The sequence below is a fragment of the Myiozetetes cayanensis genome, unplaced genomic scaffold (genome assembly GCF_022539395.1).
Source record: "Myiozetetes cayanensis isolate MyiCay16 unplaced genomic scaffold, myiCay2020 scf14, whole genome shotgun sequence".
Lineage (NCBI taxonomy): Eukaryota > Metazoa > Chordata > Aves > Passeriformes > Tyrannidae > Myiozetetes > Myiozetetes cayanensis.
The window spans coordinates 18,097,003-18,120,232 of NW_026087048.1; the positions used below are offsets into that span (position 1 = coordinate 18,097,003).

A 23,230-nucleotide genomic window follows, 5' to 3' on the forward strand; every position below is an offset into this window, starting at 1 on the left:
GGTGAACGTGGTCCAGTGCCTGAAGCATCTCTTGCTCTCGGGAGCTGCTCCCTCTGACACACAGTTTGACTCTTAAACCCACTAAGGGGAAAAAGTCTTCTTCTGCTTGTGCCCAGGAGCACTCCTGCCAGCAGAGCAATTTCAGATATGGCGCAACCCCACTCATAGCTCGGGCATTTCCTCCTGAAAATAAGTGGGAATGTGTTTAATGATGGAAAACCTATCCCAGAAAGTGAATCTCCTCCTCCTGGGGAACAGTGCAGAGCCACCCCTACCAGCCTGGGACCTGCAGGGATCTGTACACCCTGCACTCCTTAATTTCATAGCCTGGGAGATGTGAAGGTCTATTTGCATGTCATTAAAATCCACGTGGTGCCACTGGGAGTGTGTTTGCTGGTGCTGGCCCCAGCAGGGCTTAGGGTTGGCACTCTGTCACCCCCACGGCTCTTTTGCTGGCCAGAGGAGCAGGGTGTCCTCAGTTTCCTTTCCTGCCCTTGCACTGCACATCATATTTTTTAAGCTCTTGTGAGCTCTTTGTCCCTCCCAAGGTCCTTCTCTCTCACTGCCTTATGCTGCAGGAAACACAGAAAGAACAAGATGGGAACTGATAGAGTGCAGGAAAAAAAATGTGTATTCATTACAGTGGCAAAATGCCCCAAGTTTCTTCTTATTAATCCCCTCCTTGCAGCATTCCCAGTCCAGGCACGTACCTGTGATGCTCCCACGGACCTGTGTGGTCCAGGAGCATCCCTGAGGGGAGTGTGCGTGTGTGTGTGTGTGTGTGTGTGTCCCCGTTGTCTGAGCAACGGGACGTTCATCACCAACTCCGGGGATAATTAACTCATTTTCCTGTATTTATAGCAAACCAGTGCCGGGAGTGTTGGCACTTATCCCTCACGGGGCCACATTTGGCCACAACATTTTGAATTTTGGCCATCTCTTGCATTACGGTGGCTTTGCCATCATCCCCGCTGCCTGCTCATTAAGAGGGCAGCTCGTTAAGCTGATGAGGGCAGGGGTGGTGGTGGCTGCCTGAGCCGGGCTGCCCGTGGGTGCCCACCTCAGCGTGCCCCACTCCCGGTTTGCTGGTGCAGGGAACGCTTGCAGCAGCATTCCCATCTCCAGATGCCTGCAGACGCCTGTGCGAACAGCGGCGTCGCTCCCGGCTTGGCCGCTGGCGAGGGGAGGTTTTACTGCTTCAAGGTTTGTTGCAGGGAGGTGATGCAAAGAAACACTGGAGCATCCTGACTCAGCACCGCAGCGCTGGGAGACCCGTGGGAAAGACACGGAGCGTCTTCTCTCGGCGTCAGGGCATGCGTATGCCAGGTATGTTCCCACCAGCCGGGAGAAATCCTGACCTGGACACGGGTTTCTCCTTATTTCTTCCTGACAGCCAGTGAGCAACTTGGTACTTTTGAACTGCTTTTTATTTTTGCTGTTTGTTTGGTTGGTTTTTTGGGATGGTCTTTGGGGAGGGAGGGGGTGAAGGCGGTGAGAGGAGGGGGGCTCGGGCTGCGGGTGGTGGGGCTGGAGGAGAGTGGTTTGCTGCAAGGTGTTGGCATCTCCATCCCGCAGAGCTGGGGAGACAGATTTGATCTCTGCTGCTCCTGTTATTTATGCAAAGGTGGGGAATGCTTTATTTTGGGATCAGCAAACATGAAGGTGCTTGAAACAGTAATAGATGTACTGTACCTGCAGCTGGGACTGTTAAGACCTCACGTCCCCAAGAGTTGGAAGAATTAGCCCTTGAAATGGGAGGTCTGCTCAAGATAAAAGGGCAATTAAATCAAAGATGGGGGATCAGCACGCTGCTCATTACCCCCATTGTAGGGGGGTTTCTGTCTTCCCCTCCTCCTCCTGCTTTGCCTCCCAAAGGGAAAGGTACAGAGGTGTTGAGCTGGTGCTGCCAGGGTCCTGTGAAAGTCCAGGCTTCTAAATTCCACTGTGATCCTCTCCCGAGAGAGCCACTGTCAGTCCCTGGACAGTGTGGAATCCCCATTTTCCCCTCCTGGCCACCCCTGAGTGCTCCCACCCACAGCTCCAATCCAGCACTGGAGATGGATCATCAAGGTTTAACACATTAATGGAAAGGGCCGTGGGGTTTCTGAAAAGCTGATCCCTGCCTGCAAACCCCCTTAGGAAGGATGAGTCCTTGAACCGAGCACGGCTGCCCCGGCACAGGCTCAGCCAGCTCTGGTATGACCTGTTCCCAGCAGGATGCTGGCAGACAGTGACTGGTCCCATGGTCCTGGCCACCACTCCTGCTTCCCAGCTGCTCAACCTCCTCACAAGGAGCTAAAAATATATGTCTGTGTGAGCAGTCACTATAGCTACAGCTACAGGGGTTAGCCAGGGAGGGCGGCCGGGCCTGGGGGACGTGGTGCCTCGGCAAAGAGGGCAGCACAGAGGGGACAGGCAGTGATGGGATGGGACAAGATGGGACAGGACAGGACTGGCAGATTGCTGCTGGTGCCTCCAGTGCAGATCCCACCCTGTCCCCATTCCTCCTCGCACTGAAGCTGCAGCACACTACACAGCCCCTCAGAAGGGCTTCACTTTGCCACTCGCATTTCAGCAGGGGATGAGCGAGGAGCAGCTCCCTGCGTCTGCCCACTGCCCCACCACACAGGAGGACACCAATGTCTCAGCCTCTGCCTACCCCCTGTACTGGGTGGAGCCGCAGTTCACGCCAGCAGCGAAGGTCCGTGTGATCATCACAGCCATCTTCTTCCTGCTGGCGGCGGGCAGCAACGCTGCGGTGCTGGGCAGCCTGCTGAGGAAGAGGAGGAAATCCCACGTGCAGCCGCTGATCCTCAGCCTGGCCCTGGCCGACCTGCTGGTGACGGTGACGGTGATGCCCCTGGACGCGGCGTGGAACGTGACGGTGCAGTGGTACGGAGGGGACATCTCCTGCAAGGTCCTCAACTTCCTCAAGCTGTTCGCCATGTACGCGGCCGCCCTGGTGCTGGTGGTCATCAGCCTGGACCGGCACGCGGCCGTGCTCCGTCCCTTCTCCCGCGCCCACCGCCGCAATGGGATGCTGCTCCGCGCCGCCTGGGCCGGCAGCGTGCTCCTGGCTTTGCCCCAGGTAGGGCTCGGGGCCTGCCCTGTGGAGTTTGCCCAGGCTGGGGTGGTTTTGGAGAAGAGATTCCCAAGCAGTCCATCCCAATCCACGGGCTCCACCACCACGGGATTGGCTCTGCTGAGGGAAGCAGCGTGGTTGTGCGCTGGGTGGTCACGGCTGCTTTGCACCTTCCTCACAGCACCTGTTCAGTGCCACCATCAGGGCTGGGAAAAACCAGTGTCCACTGTTTTAATTCCTTGTGCACATGGTAATCTTCTCCTAAAAATGCACTGCTGCAAAACATGTTGGAGCAGACCAAGATGAACCTGAGCAGTTCCTGACCAAAATAACATTCCTCATGGTGAGAAAATGGGATTTCTTGGCTGTCAGATCCCATCCACCCTGACCAAACCATGAGTTATCTGACCAGAGCCCCTCTCCCAGTCCGACAGTGGCAGGGAGTTGCTCTCCATGCACAGGACATAGGGCCCTGTTCCAAATCCTCTCTGAGTTATTCTTTGGTTCTCCATTTCAGCTTTTCCTGTTCCACCTGCACACGATTCCAGGAGGGAACTTCACCCAGTGTGTCACGCACGGGAGCTTCCGAGCACACTGGGAGGAAACTGTCTACAACATGTTCACCTTCACCACCCTCTACATCACCCCCCTGAGCGTCATGGTTGTTTGCTACATCCGGATCCTCTGGGAGATCAGTAGGCAGCTAAAGATCAATAAAGGTAAGCAGGTCCCAGCCCTTCAGTGTCCACCATGACTCCATGACTGAACCTGCTCCAGCCTGGAGCTATTGTTGGGTCTGTCCCAACCCTTTGAAGGATAAACCAATTAAGGGGTTTTACACAAACTAATTGACCCCATTCCTTGCTGTCTTCTGCTTCCTATGGGCCATGGACTGGACCACGAGATGGTCTCCCCTCTCTGATAGAAGCACAATCAAAGATAGAAGCACAATCAAAGATGGTTATATTCTCCTGGTTTCCCCCCATCTCGAACTCTCCCTTTGACTCTCCCTGGCAGGTCTGACAAGAAGTCAAAATGACCACATCTCCAAGGCACGCATGAAGACTCTCAAGATGACCGTAGTGATTGTAGCCACCTTCATCATCTGCTGGACCCCGTACTACCTCCTGGGCTTGTGGTACTGGTTCCAGCCAGCCATGATCCAGAAGATGCCGGAGTACGTCAACCACAGCTTCTTCCTCTTTGGCTTGCTGCACACCTGCACAGACCCTGTCATTTATGGACTCTACACCCCCTCCTTTCGGGAGGATGTGCAGTTGTGCCTCAGGGGCATCGAAACAGCCATCACCAGGCACAAGAGACACAAACCCATCTCAGCCCCGGAGAAGAACATCAAGGATGGTGTTGTAAATGGTGGAGTGGCATCAGGGGGCTCCAATGGGACAACTGTCAGCGCAGTCTGAGGGGAGACGTACCCACAAGGAGATGGGAGGCACAGCTTTGGGGCTGCTTTGTCCCATAGGATCATTCTGCAGACTGTTCTGAGGAGGTTTGCCACCCAGCTTTGGTGGGTGAGGGTCTCTGGCCAGGAACGGGGAACGCATCTCCTGCCTGTACTCAGGGTGAAAAATATTTGGGGGTATTTCTGGTCATTCTGCCGTATTCTGGCAGCCCTGTGACAACTAGAAAAACATCCTTTTCGTACTCTGCACATGCTCTATCCCTGATTCTGGGATCAAGCTTCTACACACTTCCAGCATCCACCCCTGGGAGGAGACTCTGTGGTCCAGGACCACCTCCATGGGGTGTCCAGTCTTCAAGTGCCCCTTGCACCTACACCTCGGTGTGGAGATGCATGGATGGTGTCACCCTGAGGCTGCAGAGGTGTGATCACAGGCTTTACTCTGTTTTCTCCACCCACTGTAGGAAAAGCTCCCTGGAAATTTTGGATCTCTGGGCTCTCCCATGGCTGTGTGACAAGCCTGGGAAAGATCTAAATATCTGAGGGTTGACTAATGCAAGGGTGTTAATTCTGTGGGGATGGAATGGCTTGGACAAGAGGGGTACAAAGAACCACAGTGGGATAGGTATGGGGTAGGGTTTTTCTCCCTTTTGGAGACAGCCAGAAGGGAAGACAGTCCCTGCTCCATGTTCCAGTGTGCAGGGGATGGCATGGACACATCCTTACACAGCAGTTTGGGACACAGGGCTGACCAGGAGGGAGGGTGTTTGGGGGTTGCAGGTTGCAAACCACTTGCTGGACACATCTGCTTTGCCCAGTGCCAGCCCCTTGGCTCTGCCCCAGCACGGCAGGTGCAGACACCCCACAGGTGATTCCAGAGGTGTCCCAGCAGGGAAGGTGATGGGAAACAGCTGGTGGGTGGAGGGGCTATCAGCACTTATTAGTGCCCAGGGGGGAGGCTGACACTCTTTGGCTGCACTGTGAGGGCAAGGGAGGCTTCTGGAGGGGCAGCTGAGCTGTGGTGAGTAAGATGAGTTTGCTTTCTACCACTGTGCCAAAGGTTTGCTTGAGAATGTTGAGGTCTCTTCTCTTCTCTGGGTATGGGTCGAAGAGATGGTTTTATTCAATTTTGTTGTTCTTTCCAGGTACTTAGAAACAGTGGATTATTTCTTGTTTTTCATTCTCTGATGATTGTTATTAAATATGTTTTTTCCTTTTTAAGAGAAATTTAGTTTTGAGCCAGGTGGGCTGTTGGGGTTTTTTCAGTTTTGTGAAACTTTGGGCAGTCAGGAGCTCTGGACTTGGCAGGAAGCATTTCCTTGGCTATTTTTGTGGCCACCTCGGCTTTGAACAAGCATCTGGACTTTATCAGGATGAAAGAGCTTTGTTTTAAAAACAACTCTTGGCTCGCTGTGGTTGCATGTGTCGGGAGCTGGAAGATGTCTCTGCCCAAGGAAGCAAATTTCCCTTGGGCATTGAGAGGGCTTTTTCTCAATCTTGTCTGCAAGAGGGGATGGCTCCCCATCAGTCAGAAAGGATCTGCACTGGTCTCCCAGTGCCCCAGCTAACAAATTACTAAAGCTGGAGGGGTGGCAAGCAGTCCTTGCAGGCTGGCTGAGGCTGGGCCATGAGGATATGGGAAGCCAGAGTGCTCAGGGTGAGCTGTTGTCCAGTGTTGGGCACTTACCTTTCCCCACACTAACTACCATTTATGCTAAACATGCTGCCCAAGGAGGAAAAACAAAATCAATTAGAACTGCAGGAGCCCAGACCAACTGGTGGGGATTAGTGTGAGCCATTTAGGAAGCGTCCAAACTCCAACAAGATGAGTAATCGCAGTATGGCTTTGCTGGGCTCGTCCTGCTCAAGGTTAATTACACAATGCAGGGGCTGGTTGATGCCAGGCTGGCAAAAAAAGGGCCTCTTGAAAGGTGGTAGAGATTGCTGGCAGCAAAAGAAGCTAATTTATTCATCAGCACTCTATTGGCCTCTCTGTTTATGTTGCTTATGATGGCTGATGGGAGACAGAACTTCAAGGTGTGTGGATGTTTCTGGCAAGCCTTCAATGAGCAGGAAAGTGCCTGTAACCTGCTGAAAACTTTCTTCACCTACTTCTTGCTGAGTGAGAGAGAGCAGGTCTGGCATTGCTCATGCACTTAAGACTGCATGTCCTCTCTTGCCCAGCAGCAGGGGAGCTTGGAGATCTGTGAGGAGCAAGAAGCATTTTTTCCTTTCTGTGAGGGACCCACCACCTTTACACTCCATGGGTACAGTGAGAGGGCTGGAGCAGGTTTGCCTTGAGGTGGACTCGATATTCTCAGAATCATTTAGGTTGGAAAAGACCTCTATGAAGGGCAGGAATACTGGGATGCTGCCAAGCACACCTAGCTTGGCCCTTAGGGGAAGCATGGCACATCCCTTGGGATGCTTGCGGGCACTCCAGCGCTGTTCCTTTTGCCCACCTCTCTGAAACCTTCCCTCTTGTTGCTGGTGCTCAAACAGACACTTTGGGAAGCCTGGAGTGTTGGGCAAGGTGCCCAAAGTGACAGCTTTCATGAGGGAAGGAAAATGTCACTGGAAGAACGTGCTGCCAAGCCATGTGCCCACCACATGTGGGAAGGGACAGTTGAGCAGGTGGGCAGCACCTCCCTGGGGGGGCTGGGATTGACCTGGGTTTGGGTCCTGTCACAGGTGGACCAAAGCACGGCCTGGTTTGAATATTCCTCTGTTTCTGGTTCTGCTTTTCTTAAATTTGCTCATACTGCAGAGAGCACAAGATTTTTGCATCACTTACCAGGAGCACGAATCCCAGAGCCTCGCTTCTCCCCACCCCAGGGATGGTCCTGCTTTCTTCAGAGGTTCCCTCTCTCCTCATGTTAGCTCAAACCCCTGCTCTCCAACAGCCCTTCTCTTCAGCTGGCTCCTGAGATCTCCATACATATATGCAGTGAAAAAACCCCTTACATTTATGTGTATATTATACATTTGCCCTTGTGGGATGAAAGTTCTCCCACAAAACCTGCCCGTCAACACCAGAAAGCACCAGCTGCCACACTCCTCCTTGCAGTCCCAGCAGGATCAGGTTTGTCTGATTCAGTAACAGTTCCTTAATATTCACCACAGTGATGTAACAAACACATTAATAAGTACAGGTAGCTCTATATTTTACAACTCCTCACCCTGGGCTGCCCATTTCAGACACAGCGGCCCTTTGTTCGGGAGGGAATTCTGATTCGTTCCCTGTTCAGTGTTTTCATAGCACTGTGCATGTTCAAAGAGCCACGCAAGTGGCTTAAGAGGCTAACACAAACCTTGGGTTAATTCATAATACTGTTAGTTACTCAGCACAATGCCCGCATTAATCCAGCTGACTGCGCCTCGCCACGTTGGGAAACACATGCTGAAATCAGCAGGGAGCACAGAAAACAAGCGTGGGAGTAGGATGTTAAGTACTTTGCCAGCCCACTAGGTAGAATGCGAGCACCTTAAATGCGTTTAAAATATTTTACCGTGGCCTCGCTCCGCAGCTGAGGAGCTGGAGCACGGAGGAGGCTGCGCCCGCCATCCCCGCAGGCCTGGGAGCGCGAGGGACGGGGCTGTGAGCCCTCCAAGGGACGCTCCAGACACTTCATCGGGACTCAGCCCCTACCTGCAGCCACTTTTTTCCCTTTTTTTTGAGTCTATTCAAACTGATAAAAGCAGAAAAACCAGGGTTTTTTTCCTTTAAAACCTGCTGATCTCATCGCAGAGCTGGACTGTGCGTGTCTGCCATGAGCCCCCACAATGCTTCCTCTCTCCGGGGACATAGCCTGGAGCTATTATTACTCCTTTTGCTTACTCTCAGAAACTTTCCTATGCAAAGAAACCCTAAGAAAAGAGCTTCAGATCCCTGCTGTGTTCCTTTCATCTGGCTCAGGAGCTCCCTAGGTTTGTGCCTTTTCCTGCAGTGCCAGAAGCCATCCCACAGCTGCTGCTGAACCTCCTCCTTTTCCAAAGGGCCCCAAATAACCCATCTGTTCCAAAAGATGGTGGGTTTTTTTTCAGACATATAAGGCTTTTAGCTACCCAGTACCCTTTAGACAGCATCAAACACCTCTAGGTTTTCTGGCTGGCACTTTACCTCCCCTAAACTTGCATATTTATATGGCACAACATTTAATATAACATGCTGAGGTGGACCAAAAATGGGCACCTATTCCCGGGACCCATGTGTCTCAAACCCCAAGTTTCTGCATTGAAATACCAAGGAGTAAACTACTATAAAGTAGTTGAATCTGTTGCACAATAAATTATTGAGTTTATGTATATTTTAATTGCAAATCACTGCTATAATTAGCATGGACACTTCTTGGGCTGAGGCGCCACAACGTGCTTTGACACTGAGCATTATTAACGGGCTGTAAAAGGCAATGGGGAATTGGATTATAATGTTCTTGTTTTGCAAGTTGTATGGTGAATAAATAAATTTGTTCTGGCAGCAAAATTAACTGGGATAAATGTGTCTAGCTCCAGCCACCAAGAAGAGGGGTTGCTGGAAATCAACTTGTTCTCAGCCTTAAGAAAACGTGATTACCAGGACATTATTTCTGGCAATTAGGTACCAGAACAACATCAGAAGAAGAAGAGATTTTCTTTGAAATATTTAATGAGTAAGGGAGCAATCACAGACTCATTTGCTGGAAATGTGATGAGTTTTTTTTCCTTTTTTTGTGGTTAGGGTTCACTGTGCAATGAAAACCCGTGTTTATCAAGTCTGCTAAAGGCTGGGCTGAGAGGCTGAACTGCAGCACATACCTGGCTTTTCTTTGCCTGCAGTTTCCCTGCTTCTTCATGGGGTTATCCCAGGCCCAGGCAATAATCAGAGGACAGTTCTTTGCTCCTTTCTCTGTTTCAGGTAGTGGTAGTTTGCTGTGTAACAACAGCAAACACAAATGACTCGGTGAGGAGGTGGAAGGTGCCGCTCCGTGTCTGTTGTACAAGTAACTTGTGCAAACCTGTGTGGGTGTTCTCTAACAAATCCCCTGTTTGATAAGAATAATCCTTATTCAGCATTGATGATGAACAGCCTGATTTTGTCTGATTTGCACACTAACCAAGGACAAGACACAGCGTGGCTGAGAGCACAAGCCTTGTAGATGTTTGTGCTGGCTTTGTCCAGGGTAGAGAGAATTTTCCTCCTAGCAGCTAGCGTAGGGACTGTGTTTTGGATTTCTGCTTAGCTGCCAGCTGGGATTAAAACACAACTGTTCTACAGAGGGGTGGAAAAAAAAACATACTAGAAATCACTTAACTTCTTCCATTTTGGCAGTTGTTTTATTTCTTGTTGGTTTGTTGGTTTTGTTTTCATACAATCGTTATGCTCAAATATAAAAGTTCCTGGCCAAAGTTAGTTTTAAAAGTGATCCCATCTGCATGGATACATACTAAACACTAAATTCAGTTTCTGAAAACATACTGATAAGAATCCTAACAGGTTGCTTTGCCTGACATACTCAAAATTTCTCCTTTCCCACTTATGCAAACATACCTCAGCTTGACAGAAAATAAGTTACACCTGAGTGTTTCCACTCTGTTTTTATTAATATTAAATACCCTTTTTTCCCCATGGACCCTTAACCATTGGTTCATGCTAAGCTGCACCACTATAATCCTTTTCAGCTGTACCAGGCATCCTCATGAAACACAGGAACACAGAAATAAGAATAAAATGAAGAGATGCCATGAGGATTAATACATTGGTGACAGAACTGGAAGGCTCCAGGCACCTCTATTTCCAGAGCTCTGGAACAGATGCAGTGCATTGCAGATCAGCTATTCTTAAGGCACGTGGTGAAAACAACAGTTCATTATCTTGGGTGATTCATCTCTCCGAGTCAAACATTCTGTGCCAGTAGTAGATGAAGGTTGGCGAGTTGCTGGCCCCAATCACTATCAACAACAGCAGGTACAGCATCATCATTATGGCAAAACGGTGGGTGTAGAACCAGGAAGATTGACTAGAAGGCCTGAAAAGGGAAAAGTGCACGGATTCTGTCAGAGATGCACGGATACCTTGGCAAAGAGTCATTAGATTTCATTATCTTAAGTGGTTAAGAGAATGCAATAAAAACAGGAAGCTGTTCCACAATCCCTGTAGCTGACAAAGCCTGATTTTCACCACATCCCTTTTCCCTAAGTCTCCCTCCCTGCACAGTCCTGTCTTTTCTCCCCATGTTCACACCTTTCCCTGTGGTTTGGAGCTGTAGCTGCCTGGCCTTCAGGCCTGTGTTGATTAGCTGAGTGAATGCTGCCACTCAGGATAGATAAGAGCAGAATTAAAACTGCCCCAGTTTTAAGAGCCACACTCACCAGACTTTCATTCTTGGTCTCCTGCCACAAACAGACTATTAGAGCTCTCAAAGATACCAAGTGCTTACAGGTCTGGTGAAAAAGGAAATTTAGCTGAGGCTGAGAATGTCAAAGAGTGAGACAGAGGCAACATGATGCTGTAAGCCTCATTTCCATAGGAAACAGGCTGAAAACAAATTCTGGCAGTGCAGTGTATCTTCTTTGTTTGTTTTGTGTTGTTTTTCAACCATGAGAAGTGTTTATCTGGCTGTTATAGCACACTCATCACTCTAGACAGCTGAACTCTTACCTCCTATGCTGCTTCTGTGAATACACCAGCAAGTATTTAACTCGTAAAAGCTGGTTGTTTGTGACAACAAAGTATTTCTGTGGCACATCCCCCCCTTCACTGTTCTTCACTCTTGCTCTCTTCCTGTCTATTTCTTCTGAATCTGAATTGGAAAGAGAAAAGAAGAGGGTTTGGGGGGAACAGGAAAGCAAAAAAAAAGACACAGAACTTCATGCAACTGTAAAAAAGGCAACCAACCAACACACACGTACACACCCGCCAGAAGAATGGGAATGAGATAACCAAAGATCTAGTCTTGGTATTCCCCTGAATCCCTCAGCATCCAAGAATAGACTGAGAAGTTTGCCTGAGGCTATACCACTCCTAGTCATCCTTGGTATGGATGACATTATGGCCCAGAGCAGGGTGACATGGAGGTGGGACTCCCACCCAGTGCTCAAGGAGCTGCTAATATTAACAGGGAACGAGAAACGACGTGAAGCACAGATGTAGCTACTACACAGAGTTATCACTGCAGTAGACTCACCTTTCTTTTTCACCTGGCACTTCACATCTGGGTGGTCAATGATCTCACAAACAGCCACACAGCTGAGGACAGAGCCCAGAGAGCTTCGCTGCCAGCCGAGACCGTGAGGGCTGTAGAGCAGAGCCAGGCTCAGGTCACTGGTCAGATAGGTGCCTTCACCAAACAGGGACGTCTGAAACAGAGCACTAATCTGTCCTAAAATCCTCCAGTGCAAACCTCAAACAACGTACAAGTGTTCTTTGCTTTCAGACTGACAGTTCTGCTTCTGATGGTAAATTATGAAAGGCTTTTCTGACCCGCGTTGGGCCTGGTCCATGCACTGTTTTTGTCCTGGCACAGCTTCCTCGGGGTGGGGCTGCTGCCCTCTCCTATCCCTCAAATTATCTGTCTGGCAGAGCCCCTGGTGTGGACAGATTCATGCTTTCCCGGATTTGGATTTCGTTTGCCAGCATAAGTACTTTACATCAACATGACTGCCCTGCTGCTAAAAGGCATTTCATTGATTTATTGAGATTGTCATCGTTCAAATAATCCAGCCTCCCCAAACAAGGCAAGGCTTTACTTGGATTAAACCCATGCTTTACTAGAAAAGAGGGAAGCACTTTTCAATTATGAATGCCTTTCAAATAAAAGTGTTTTAATAACTTGGAATCAGAGGATTTGCCATACTGGCTAAAATTGTTCATCCAGTAAATCCATTGTACCTGGTAAGCCATTGCTCATCTAGAATGTGGGGGAAAAGCATAGTCTAGGTTGACTGGGAAGGTCAAGCAGGTGCTATGTCAAAGCTGCCTTACAGCTGACACAAAAAGCCAGGAGTTCCAGCTGCCTTTCCACTGAAATCAGAAGAGGTGCAAATCCTATGGGATGTCTCCCTAAACCAAGCCATTTAAAGAAGGCTCCACTTGTGAGTAGCACCCAAAACTTTGCTGATCTAAACACGAAGCCACACAGAAAGAGAGAATCTCTACATTGCCAGGGCCACTCTCCTCCTCCTCCTCCTTTGTGGACAGGCACTGTCCAGCTGCAGGCTGTCAGACAGGCCAGTATTTTCAGAGGAATTACACTTCCTTACACAGAAGCAAAGGACAGTCATAATTTGTCACGCTGGAGAAAAGGGTTTCATGCCACTTCTGCTTTTCACCCTCAGGCTGCACTAGAAAATCCAACACAACCATCCACTAAGGCCTACACTGGAGTGAAAACAGCAGCACAAGATCATCAGCGCAGTTCACACCCCCAAAAGGACTCCGGGACTATTTTTAAAAGGTGTCCTTATCTGCAAGTGACCAAGAGAAGGCAGTGCCAATAGCAGGAGCCTCACCCTGTTCAGATGGCAGTGCAGGCCGTTGTGCAGGATGGAATGGAAGTTCTCCAGGCGGCTCCCGTGGAAGGCATAGATGAGGTCCCGCTCTCCCTTGGTCTCAGCAAACTTGGTATTCATTTGATCGCAATACACAACTTCAAAGAGATAGTCTGGAGCAGGAACTGCAGCCCCAGACATCCCTGTGAGCTCCTGGATCTTCTCGTACTTAAAACCAGGAAGAAATATCAGTGTTGGTTTATGGGGTCAGATTACTCAGTGGAAATTCTGCTTCCTGCCCCTTCACATTGCTTGATGTGTTCTGATTATGCTTTTCTGAGTTAGAATTCAACACTGTCACAATTCAGGAGTAAGGGGATACTAAAAATTCTGACAGTTTCTTGCTATCAAAGTTAAACACCCCCTCCCCCCCAAAAAAAAACCCACAAAACCCGGAACTGTGATTATGAATTATTTGATGATGTAAGGACAATGTCACAATTCTACTTTGGCTGGTAAGAAGATGCATTCATCAGCTGATTTTGGAAGAGGAAAAAAAAAGTGAAAAGAGAAGTTGTTTTCATCTTGCTGCTAATCTCTACAACTATTTTGATCCCTGTTACAGAAGTACCTCAGTGGTGCTGAATCTTTCCATTTTTGGGGCAGTAGGCAGAAGACAAGAGTTGTCTTTCTCAGAGACAAAACCCAACTCAGTGGCACCCAAGTCAAGCTCTCACAATAACCAATTAATTCTGGCAGGAGGAAATGCTCTCTGAAAGTGTGCAAGTTTGTCTTAAGAAAAACCAAACTCTAATCTAAACTTTAAGAATTCAAAACTTACCTCATGTTTCTTAGTACTTTGTATCGTGAAGACTTTAGATGATAGAATCCAACTGAATAGATCCCAGATCCTTTTGTCTGTGTTTGGAACAGACTCCAGAAGTTCTTTCAGGCTTGGTAGAGCATCAATATCTGCAAGCTAACAACAGAGGCATTTAGCACAAGCTCCTTCATTCCACTGTGATTAAACAGGGACCTCTAGTGAAAACAAAACAATATTTCACCCCAACAAACTGAAAAACAGGTTCCGTTCTGAGATATAAACATTTGTATCCAGTTTGTGGGAAAGCTTGTCAATTGCTCTGAAAGCAAATATCACACAAGTTATTAATATTTATATTTACCAGCAGTATCTGTAGGGCATGTACAGGAACAGTCAAACACACTCCTGAGAGAAAACAAGCTGTCACAGGGAAATGTGCAGCAGGACTGACATGGGGGTGTTCAGGCCATGTAATACACCAACTCTTTGATAATAATTTGAGTTTCATATATGGGCAAGCTCTTCTAACACTTCTTAGAATCAAGAGACACTAAGGCTGGAAAAGATGTCTGAGATTATCGAGACCAACCACTAACCCAGCACTGCCAAGCCCACCACTAAACCACGTCCCCAGGTGCCACACGTACAAGTTTTCTGAACACTTCCAGAAACGGTGACTCAACCACTTCCCCGGGCAGCCCCGTTCAAGTGCCGGCCCACCCTTCCAGCGAAGAAATTTTCCCTAATATCCAGTGTAAACCTCCCCGAGGCACCTTGAGGCCGCTTCCCCTCGTCCTCTCGCTACCTGTTCCCCATCGCTCGTTGCCTTCCACACCCCCACACTGGCGCTTCCGAGGGCGTGTTTATCGCTCAGAAACCCAGCCACGCTTTCAAACCTGGACCCTGTGACCAGATAAACCCTTCATCCCGCTTCATCCCCGCCCCCGAGGCGCCGCTGCCCTCCCCTCCGCGGGCAGCCCCGGCACTCACCAGCCCCTCGAAGTCCTTGGTGTCTCCGCTGGCGTAGCGGCCCGGGAAGGGCCTGAGCGCCGAGTCCCGCTTGTAGCTCTGCAGCGCGGCGGCGAACAGGCTGCACCGCAGGTCGGCGGCCAGCGGGTCCCGCCGCGCCGCCTCCCCGGAGCCCGCGGCCGCCTCGCCGGGCCCGGGGCCGGGCGCTGCCATGCCCGGCGGCTGCCGCCGAGCCCCGGCCGCTCCCACACGGCGGCAGCGCCCGCCCCGCAGGCGTCGCCCCTTCCGCCGCCGGGGCCGCTCCATGGCCCCGCTGCTCCGCCCCGCTCCGCCCCGCTGCCTTCGCCGCCCGCCCCGCGCCGCTCGGCGGCTGCCACTGCCCGCACGGCCGGTGCGGCCGTTCGTGAGGGAGGCGCGGGGGACAATGGCATCTTCCCCTCCGGTAGAGGCTGGGAGAGGGGCACAGAGGGCAATAGCGCCTTCCCCTCAGGCATAGACCAGGAGAGCAGTACGGGGGGGGAAATGGCACCTTCAGTCCAGGTAGAGATGAGGGTAGGAGTAGAGGGGACAATAGAGCATCTTCCTTTCAGGTAGAGAGCAGGAGGGTGGTACAGAGGGATGGAATGGTGCCTTCGCCTCAGGTGATGATCTGAAGAGGGGTACGAGGAGGGTGTGGTGCTTTCAGGTAGAGACTGTGAGAGGGGTGCAGTGGAAAATTGTGCCATCCCCTCATGTATTGATCAGGAGAAGGGTAAAGGGGACAATGGCATCTTGCCCTGGGTGGGGTGGGAAACCCTCAGGTAGAAACCATTAAAAGGGTACAGAGGGGAAATGGCATCTTCTTCTCAGGTAGAGACTGGGAGGGTTCAGGAGGGATGGTGCCTACCCCTCAGGTAGGAGAGGGGTAAAGGAGGCAATTGTCTCCTCCTCTCAGATAGAGACTGGAAGGGGGGAGAAACACCACCTTCCCCTCAAGTATAGACCAGGGTAGGCCCATGGGGCAGGGAAGACATGGAGGGGAGCCCATCTGTACCTATGACAGCAGAGCATCAGGACCCCAAGGCAGGGAACAGCTGGGGGACAGTGGCAGTGTCCTGGGGTGTGAGTTGCACCATGACCATGTCGGATGTCTTGTGCCCCATCCCCTGCACAGCGTCCCAGGCTGGGGCGTGGCAGATGCAAACTCACAGCTTGGGCATTGCATTCTTGTGAAACAGCAACGAAGATCAGCCAGAAAGGTCATCCAGGGTGACTGCCTTTTGGTTTTATGTGGCTCTAATTTTAACAGACTTACTTGTGTCAAAAACATGTAGATGTCATTACTCCTCAACAGCTTACTTTATCATCCAAACTTGTAGCCTTGAGAATGAATCCAGGTTTGTTTGAGTCATCTCTGCAAGCTGGTGTTGCAGGATTAAGGCACAGGAATGTACTTTTTAGTTGAACCTCTTACCAGTGGTTTCACCAGGTGGCGTTCACTCTGCTGCCTGAGACTGGGGCTCAGTGTTCCTCCCTGAAATACTGATGCAGTGTTAGTGCTGAGAAGCATCTCTCCAGTTCTAAAATGTTTTAGAAATCACCATCATCAGGGTGGAGGTCTCCTCAACCCAAACACTGCTGGTCTCATGAGTACAGTTTTGGAAATATTTAGCTATATGGGGTATCTTCTGACACCTTTCTTGGTTTCTTCATTCAGGAGGAATAGTGCACATATCCATGGAGTAACTGATGCAGATCACACAGGGACTATTGCAGATACTCAGAAAAATGTTAAGATCAGTTGTGAATATCTGGGCTCTCGTCTCACAGCTGGATCTCCAGAGATTGGTGGAGGTGCAGTTTGCAGCCTTCCTCAGAGTAAACAGGAACACCAGCTGTATTACATCCTGTTTGATACCATCTCACTGGTATCAAAGCAAACAAAACGTGGACTTCATTCAAGTGCAGAGTTCCTGTTCTTACTCACCCACTCGAATGGCTTGGGAGTGTAAGGAGGTTTCAAAATTTGGGACCAGATAGGTCATAGGCTGTGCACAGTTACATTAAATTGCAAATTATTTCGCAACAATGTATATATAAATCATGTTGAGTTATAGGTTTATTTACTTGCTTTTTACCAGTTTAATCAAAAAAGTGTCTTTCAGTAACAACTGCATGAACAAGGCTGCAATAGGAAGCCAGCACTTCTAGAAATACTTGCTTGGGTCTCATACCTAGTGGCAATGTGTAGATAAAATGATTTTAAAGGTACCTTTGGTTTAGGTCACCCAATTTACTAGTTGTCCGTATGTTGTTTTTTATTTAAAACATCATCCAGCCTGCGAGGTCTGTGCTATTTTTCCCTTGCTTGCTCCAGAGGGCCTCCCCTTGTGTGCCAGGAGCATGGATGAGTGACTTAAGAAGAGGTCTAGCACCACACAAAGCTTTTTCTAAGGAGTTATGGAAATTACCCAGACTTGAAATGCAGCTGGAGCGATTCCTTTCCGTATTTCTATATCCTCGAGAGGATGTATTTTACTTTATCTGATGTGGTGCCTTATTCTGCTGTAAATATCTGCTATCTCTGACAGGCTGTTAGCGACATCATTCAGTGATCCAGCTCAGGACATGTTTATTATCTCCCATGATATTAAATTGTTCCGTGCGATCCTTTCGAAAAATCAGTCCTTGGCTGTCTAATTGGCTGATTTCATTCACTAATAAATCAGTCAATGTAACAATTTTTGGTGCCCGTTTAAGAAGATCAGAAAACGGTAGAGGTGTCTCTTTCAATGAATTTGAATGGAATTTCGCATTGTTATTTTCAGCTCTTGGACTGATCTCATTTAAGATACCCCTCAGTGTGGTAGAGAGAGAGAAGGAGTATTAGTGATATCCCTGGGACAGGGAAAAACACTCCTGTTCAGGAATTTCTGCGTGCTGAATCTTTTGCCTCCCAGCATGCCCAGGGTCGTGATTTTGGACACAGCTGGGGCTCTGCTATGGGGGACATCCTGGCGTGTGACTGAGGAGTGGGGACAGGCAACAGTCCCTGAGGAGAAGCTGGAAGAGGAAGACAGCATGGTGAATTGGGAATGGAGAGCTGGAGGGAAAAGGGTTTCCTTGGAACCACGTGGGTTCTGGGGACGCTGGGCTTACCGTGCCACCACTTGTTATTTGTTTTAAGAGTGCCGTGAAGACTTTTTGTGGCCTCGCCCTGGCATAAAGAAATTAACCCAAAATAGTTCTAAAACGTCACTGGCATCGTAATGGTTAACGGAGATTCTGAGAGCATTGATCCAAAACTGATGCCTACCTTTGGGATTCCAAATGGATGGTGCTTCCATTACGGTGAGCTCAGCTGCATTCGGGCAATGACAGATATTGATGAGATAACAAGTTTGCTGTATCGATGCTGCCCGAGAGTGCTGTCTGCTCAAACTCATCTAAACCCTGTTTTACAAAGCTGCCCCCAAGGCAGAGATGAAGCACTGAAAGCTTTTGGGGCTGGTTGTAGGGGCGGTGCTCCTTTTGTGTGCTGTTGATGCTGATCGTCAAATCGTGTAGACTCAGGCCTGCAAAATGTGTGAGGAAAAATCATTGTTCCTTTGGAAGGGAAATGCAGTTCCTCCTGGTGTTACCTGCAGATAAGATTTTCCAGCCTGTGCCTTGCAGAAGCCCCAAAGCCACAAGAATTCTACTCATCCTTCTCCCGACAGCTCCAGGAGGCACCACGTTGGCCAGGCTTTAGAGTCAGGAGAAATACGGAACAGCTGCCGGTTTAGCTTTGGCGTTGTGGCTTTTTAATTAAGTACTGTGAGCACATGCCGTGGGCTGGAGGCTGAGATTCAAAAGCATCTTTTCCAGTCCTCTTCAAAACAACCTGATGAGGAATCCTTCAGCAGTGTGTGGTGCACCTCAGTATCTCCCAGCGACTGCATCCCGCATCCCAAGCTTTCCCCCCCAGCCTTTGCACCCCTGCTTGGAGGGCTTGTACCTTTTAATACCAACAGGCAGGCAAGACTGGCTGGGGCACTGGCAAGGAACTCTCTTCTGCTTTTCAGAGAATTGCCCTTCAAATGTGTTTCCATTTTCCCATTTTATTTTCCTAGATAGAAAAGCTACCCTTGGTGATTTGCTGTGATTCAGTGCAAAGATGGTTTCGTAAAAGATACTGAAAGGGTCGTTGCCAGTGCAGGAGTTTGAATAACGTGGCTGTGCGGCTTCTTATGAAATTGAAGATCTGATTATTAAACATAGACTGTAATAAAAATAGTTTCTGGTGTTGGCGGATGCATTTCAGCAAAGAAATGTGGCTTAAATGTCTTCATTTAATTCCAGTGTGTTTAAAATTGATCTCATGGACCGGAAAAGAGGGTTTTTTCCTCTTAACTAGGGTCTGTGAAGGAAATTAATACAGGGAAGGGAAAATAGAAATACAATACCACACTCAGTGAAACAAATGCTTAGGACTGAGGGCTTCGTTCCTTGCTAGCACCACTGGAACAGCCAGCTGTATAAGGTATGTTTTATTATGGAATTAACCTTGACCTGGGGTTCAAAGAGAAAGGTTAGTTCGAAATAAATCAGTAGTATGGTCAGGTCACTTCAAAGAGTCTAAAGCTGAGCTTGAAGATTACATGCTGTTTATGTGTATCCAGTTGGAATAGAACATATGGTAAAGATAATAGAAGTAAACTATTTATCTCTTCCCCTCACACCCCACCCCACCCCCCTTTAGGATTTAACGCCTTTTTGTCCTTTGCATAGATCTGCTGCAGGGAATGGGTTTGTCCTGGGATGTTTATTGAAAACAGAAATGTGGAATAAAACAGCCCTCTTAAGTCAGCTGGGTAAAATAGTCTTGCCTTTAATGTTTTTTTCCCATTGCTCAGAATAAAATAAACTGTTTTGGAAATAGTCATGAATTCAATGAATCATATTCCTCTGTCATTTGTCTCGGTGAATTCAGACAGTCGTAGGAAAATCTAAACAAAATGTGCTCAGCTCTCAATTGTTGTAGTTCTGATCTAAAAGCAGGAGCATATTTAATTGTTACTTATGAGTGACATGGATTTAAGAGCTTTCCAAATACCAGATAATCCTTGCAGCATCCCAGTAAAATGGGCACGAGTATCCCAGCAAGCACAGGGAATGGCAACTGCGGGTGGGTAAAGCAATTTACCCAAAGCCACTCAAAATCTGTAGAAAAACTCCTACTAGTCCTCATGGCTACTTTAGAATCCAACCCTTTTTGAGGGAGAGGACCAGAGCCCCACCTGGAATTTCCTGAATGCCAGTCTGTTGCTTTAGCCATAAGACCAACCTGTACCTTTTGCTCTCTGTGCAGGAAGAGAGATAACCACGACTCGAAAGGCAGTGTGTCCACCAGCCATTTGAGCCCATGTTCAGCTTTGTGTGGGTCACTGTGGAGGGGGAATAAAAGAACTTTTCACTTCTTCCAAACACGTTGGATGGTGTTTGGAGCAACCTGGTCTAGTGGAAGGTGTTCCTGTCCATGGCAGGGGGCTGGAATGAGATGATTTTTAAGGTCCCTTCCAACCCAAACGATTCTGGAATTGGGTGAAGGCCAAGGCAGATGCAATGAGGAGCTGGCAGTCGTTGTCTCTGATACAGAGAATTGCTGTAGTGTGTGATGTGCAAGGCTGACACTGGAATTGTGCAGTGCTTACAGGGAAGCAGTGGGAAGAGCAGGGCTGGTGGATGCTGGGAAGCAGAGGGGATCCTCTGCCGAAATTAAAACCAGCTGCTGAGCTGAGCCATGGTCACTCTGTAATAGCTTTCCTGCACAGATTGTTTTTTTCCCTAATGTGATACATGCAGTGTGCAGATAGTAGCACGTTTTAAGATTTATGGCTGCCTGATTTTTCCCATTAATAGGGAAATCTGATAATTATCCATTTTAAAGCGATTGCCGAACAATAGGAAGGAGCATGCTTGTTAAAAGTAAACATAAAAGAGAGCTGGATGTATCTTAGGGTGCTGAGCCTTTGATAGATTTTCTCCTTACAGCAGTCTTTGATCTGCCACACCAGAAAATAAACTCAGTGGGAGACTGGATATGGGATATAGAGCAGTTCACCTCTAGGTCACGAGCTCCAATGCAGGCAGGGTCAGGAGGGATCCTCTGGGTCAGCTTTGGCAGGAACTGGGAATGGCAGCACCCCAATGTCTGCCCTGCACCTGCCTGCTGGTGCAGGGAGAGTCTGCAGGGACACCCCTGCAGCAAGGAGGGACCTAGTGCTTCTTCCCCACCTTCCAGATGAGAGCTCTGCAGCTTTTCCAAGGAGATAAATGATATGGGGATACCCAGGGCAGCACAGGGGAGGCACCAGGATTTGGCTCTCGGGAACACTCTTGCTTGGAAGAAGCCGAGTGCTCTGGCATGGGACACGTGCAGGTTGTGCCCATCCCTTCACTGCAGTCTCTGTCTTCTCCATCTTCTCAAAGATGCAACAACTGTGCCTGTTAATTATCAGTTAATCTCAATGAAAGAGAAGTCTTTAAAGTGGTCCTGTCAGTCCTGTAGAAAGAGACCTGTGGATGTGCCCCAGTTGTCCCACAGGCAGCAACGTGTCCTGGCAAATAAAGGGCTGTTATCTCAGAAATATTTGAGGCCTGTGTCTCCTCACCTTTGGAGGGCTGATTTTGAAAGAAAAGTTGTGCAGCTTTGTTTTGGAAGGGGCTGGATGCAAACAACTCCGTGTAGGGAACACAGCACATGTAACAGGTCAGAAATAAAGTAATACAATGGACTAGTGTAAGGTTTTCTGGCTATGAAACCTGAATTTCCCTCTATGAACCTTGATCTAAGCTGAGAAGAAACATGGGAGAGAAACAAATTAATCATCAGAACTGAAATCTCGTGTTTTTTTACTGTTGGGGAAGCCACTTAAGTTTCTTTCTGATGGTTCTAGAAAGAGCAGAAATGGACTTTGGTGCACTTCAGCTGTGCTGGATCAGGGGAGCTGGTTCTGTTTTATCTCGTGCAAGAAACAGCTGCCAAGATTTATCTTTGCAGAGTGTTTTGCAGGAAGGGAAACAGAAGTGAGAAAGGTCTGGAATCTCATGTAGCTCTGGCCAGAATCGTGTTATCTTAAATAACTGGTTTTCTGAATCTTGGCCAAACCTCACTGTGCACAAGTCTCAACACCACACTAGAGCTGCAGGAGTAAAGAGCAAGACCCAGGCTGTCTGCAGGGGAACTGGACCCTGTCCACACCCTCCCTCCATCCTTAAGGATAAAGCAGCACTTAAGGGCAAGTTTTGCCTGGAGAGGTCCAGCCTTCCCCGGTGTCTGAGCATCCCGGCTGCTGGGTTGCTCTTTTTTACGCCCAAAAATGCCTCTTCGGAGTGAAAAGAGCCAGTGGAGGGTTTGGCATAAGTGGTGTGTGTTCTGCCTGGATTAGCTCTCGTCCCAGGGAGGGGATGTGCCCTGTGCTGGTTTCCAGCTGCCGGCTGATGGCAGCAGCGGATCTGCACAGAGGCAGCTCTGCCTCCTCATCTGCCTCTGCCCTTCGCTGCTCTGACCACATTACCCCAAATATTGCAATTTCAGGTTAGAACGCAGCTTCCCACTGCCCTGCTGTGAACCAGCCACTGACCCTGGTAAGTAAGTCATACACAGGAGAGGGACTGGAGAGTGGTGTGGAAATAATCCCGCTGCTTCAGAGGGGAAAAACTACCAGAAACTTTCCTTGTGTGCACACCCACCTGCTGATGTGTCCCTTCACGCACAGCAGAGCTGGTGAATCACCTCCAAATGTAAATGTCGGGCACTGAATTGTTCCTCTTCCAAAGACAGGACTGATCTTTTGGACGGGACAATTCCCCCTCCCTTGGAGGGACTGTGGGATTTGCCTCGCCGTTATCCTGCTTTTCCCTGGGATGTGTCAGTGCATGGCATTACACGGAAAGGAAAAGATTACCCACCTGCCTTCTTAAACACAAACAGTGGTTTCAGGGGAAGAAAGAGGACAGCACACACCATTGTTATGTTGTTCCCCACCTCAGTCTCACACTGAAATATTTAAGGTCCCCCATGAATAATGCAGCCTCAGCCCCAAGCCTGTTTTGCACTTCACACTAACCGGGCCCATAAAACACCGGGATTGCTCCCGGCATACATTATGCCGTATAGAACATCTCCCACCGAGCAAAGCTTTGTCTTCCCTGCCACAAAGGCTGTTGGGATTTTTTTTTTCCCTGTCTCCAAGAGAGATAATGAGCATGAGAGCTCTTTGCTTTGAAACAGTCGTGGGAACCAGTCACCTGTGGATTTTTACCTGGTGCTAACTAGCTGTGGCCCACACCGCATCTCCCGCGTGCGCTGATCCCGTGTCATTCCCTTTTTATCCAGCTGCTCTGCCTTATGGCAGGAGAGCTTTACAGCACTCAATCTATGGAAAAATACGTTGTGTTTAGCTGACAGGCAGGAGACAAACGGATACATCAGGAGTCAGGATTG

At 49.0% G+C, this 23,230-nt stretch overlaps 2 protein-coding genes across 3 annotated transcripts; one reads left to right on the top strand and one right to left on the bottom strand.

Annotated features, from left to right (window-relative positions):
- The first annotated feature begins 885 nt into the window (after positions 1 to 885).
- Positions 886 to 8,951, top strand: LOC126636909 (gonadotropin-releasing hormone II receptor-like). 2 transcript variants are annotated; one of them, XM_050309670.1, is made up of 4 exons: positions 886 to 1,326; positions 2,576 to 3,088; positions 3,600 to 3,801; positions 4,100 to 8,951. In XM_050309670.1, the coding sequence occupies exons 2-4, from the start codon at positions 2,582 to 2,584 to the stop codon at positions 4,504 to 4,506; spliced, it is 1,116 nt and encodes a 371-aa protein (XP_050165627.1). In that variant the 5' UTR covers positions 886 to 1,326; positions 2,576 to 2,581; the 3' UTR covers positions 4,507 to 8,951. The 2 variants fall into 2 exon arrangements, with proteins under 2 accessions (XP_050165627.1, XP_050165628.1); XM_050309671.1 differs by having other exon boundaries at positions 2,579 to 3,088.
- Positions 8,952 to 9,791: 840 nt separating this feature from the next.
- On the bottom strand, positions 9,792 to 15,010 carry PARP16 (poly(ADP-ribose) polymerase family member 16). The gene is made up of 6 exons (XM_050309672.1): positions 14,785 to 15,010; positions 13,813 to 13,950; positions 12,993 to 13,199; positions 11,669 to 11,840; positions 11,143 to 11,284; positions 9,792 to 10,510 (listed from the first exon to the last, which is right to left on the bottom strand). The coding sequence occupies exons 1-6, from the start codon at positions 14,974 to 14,976 to the stop codon at positions 10,366 to 10,368; spliced, it is 996 nt and encodes a 331-aa protein (XP_050165629.1). The 5' UTR covers positions 14,977 to 15,010; the 3' UTR covers positions 9,792 to 10,365.
- Between the last annotated feature and the right edge of the window lie 8,220 nt (positions 15,011 to 23,230).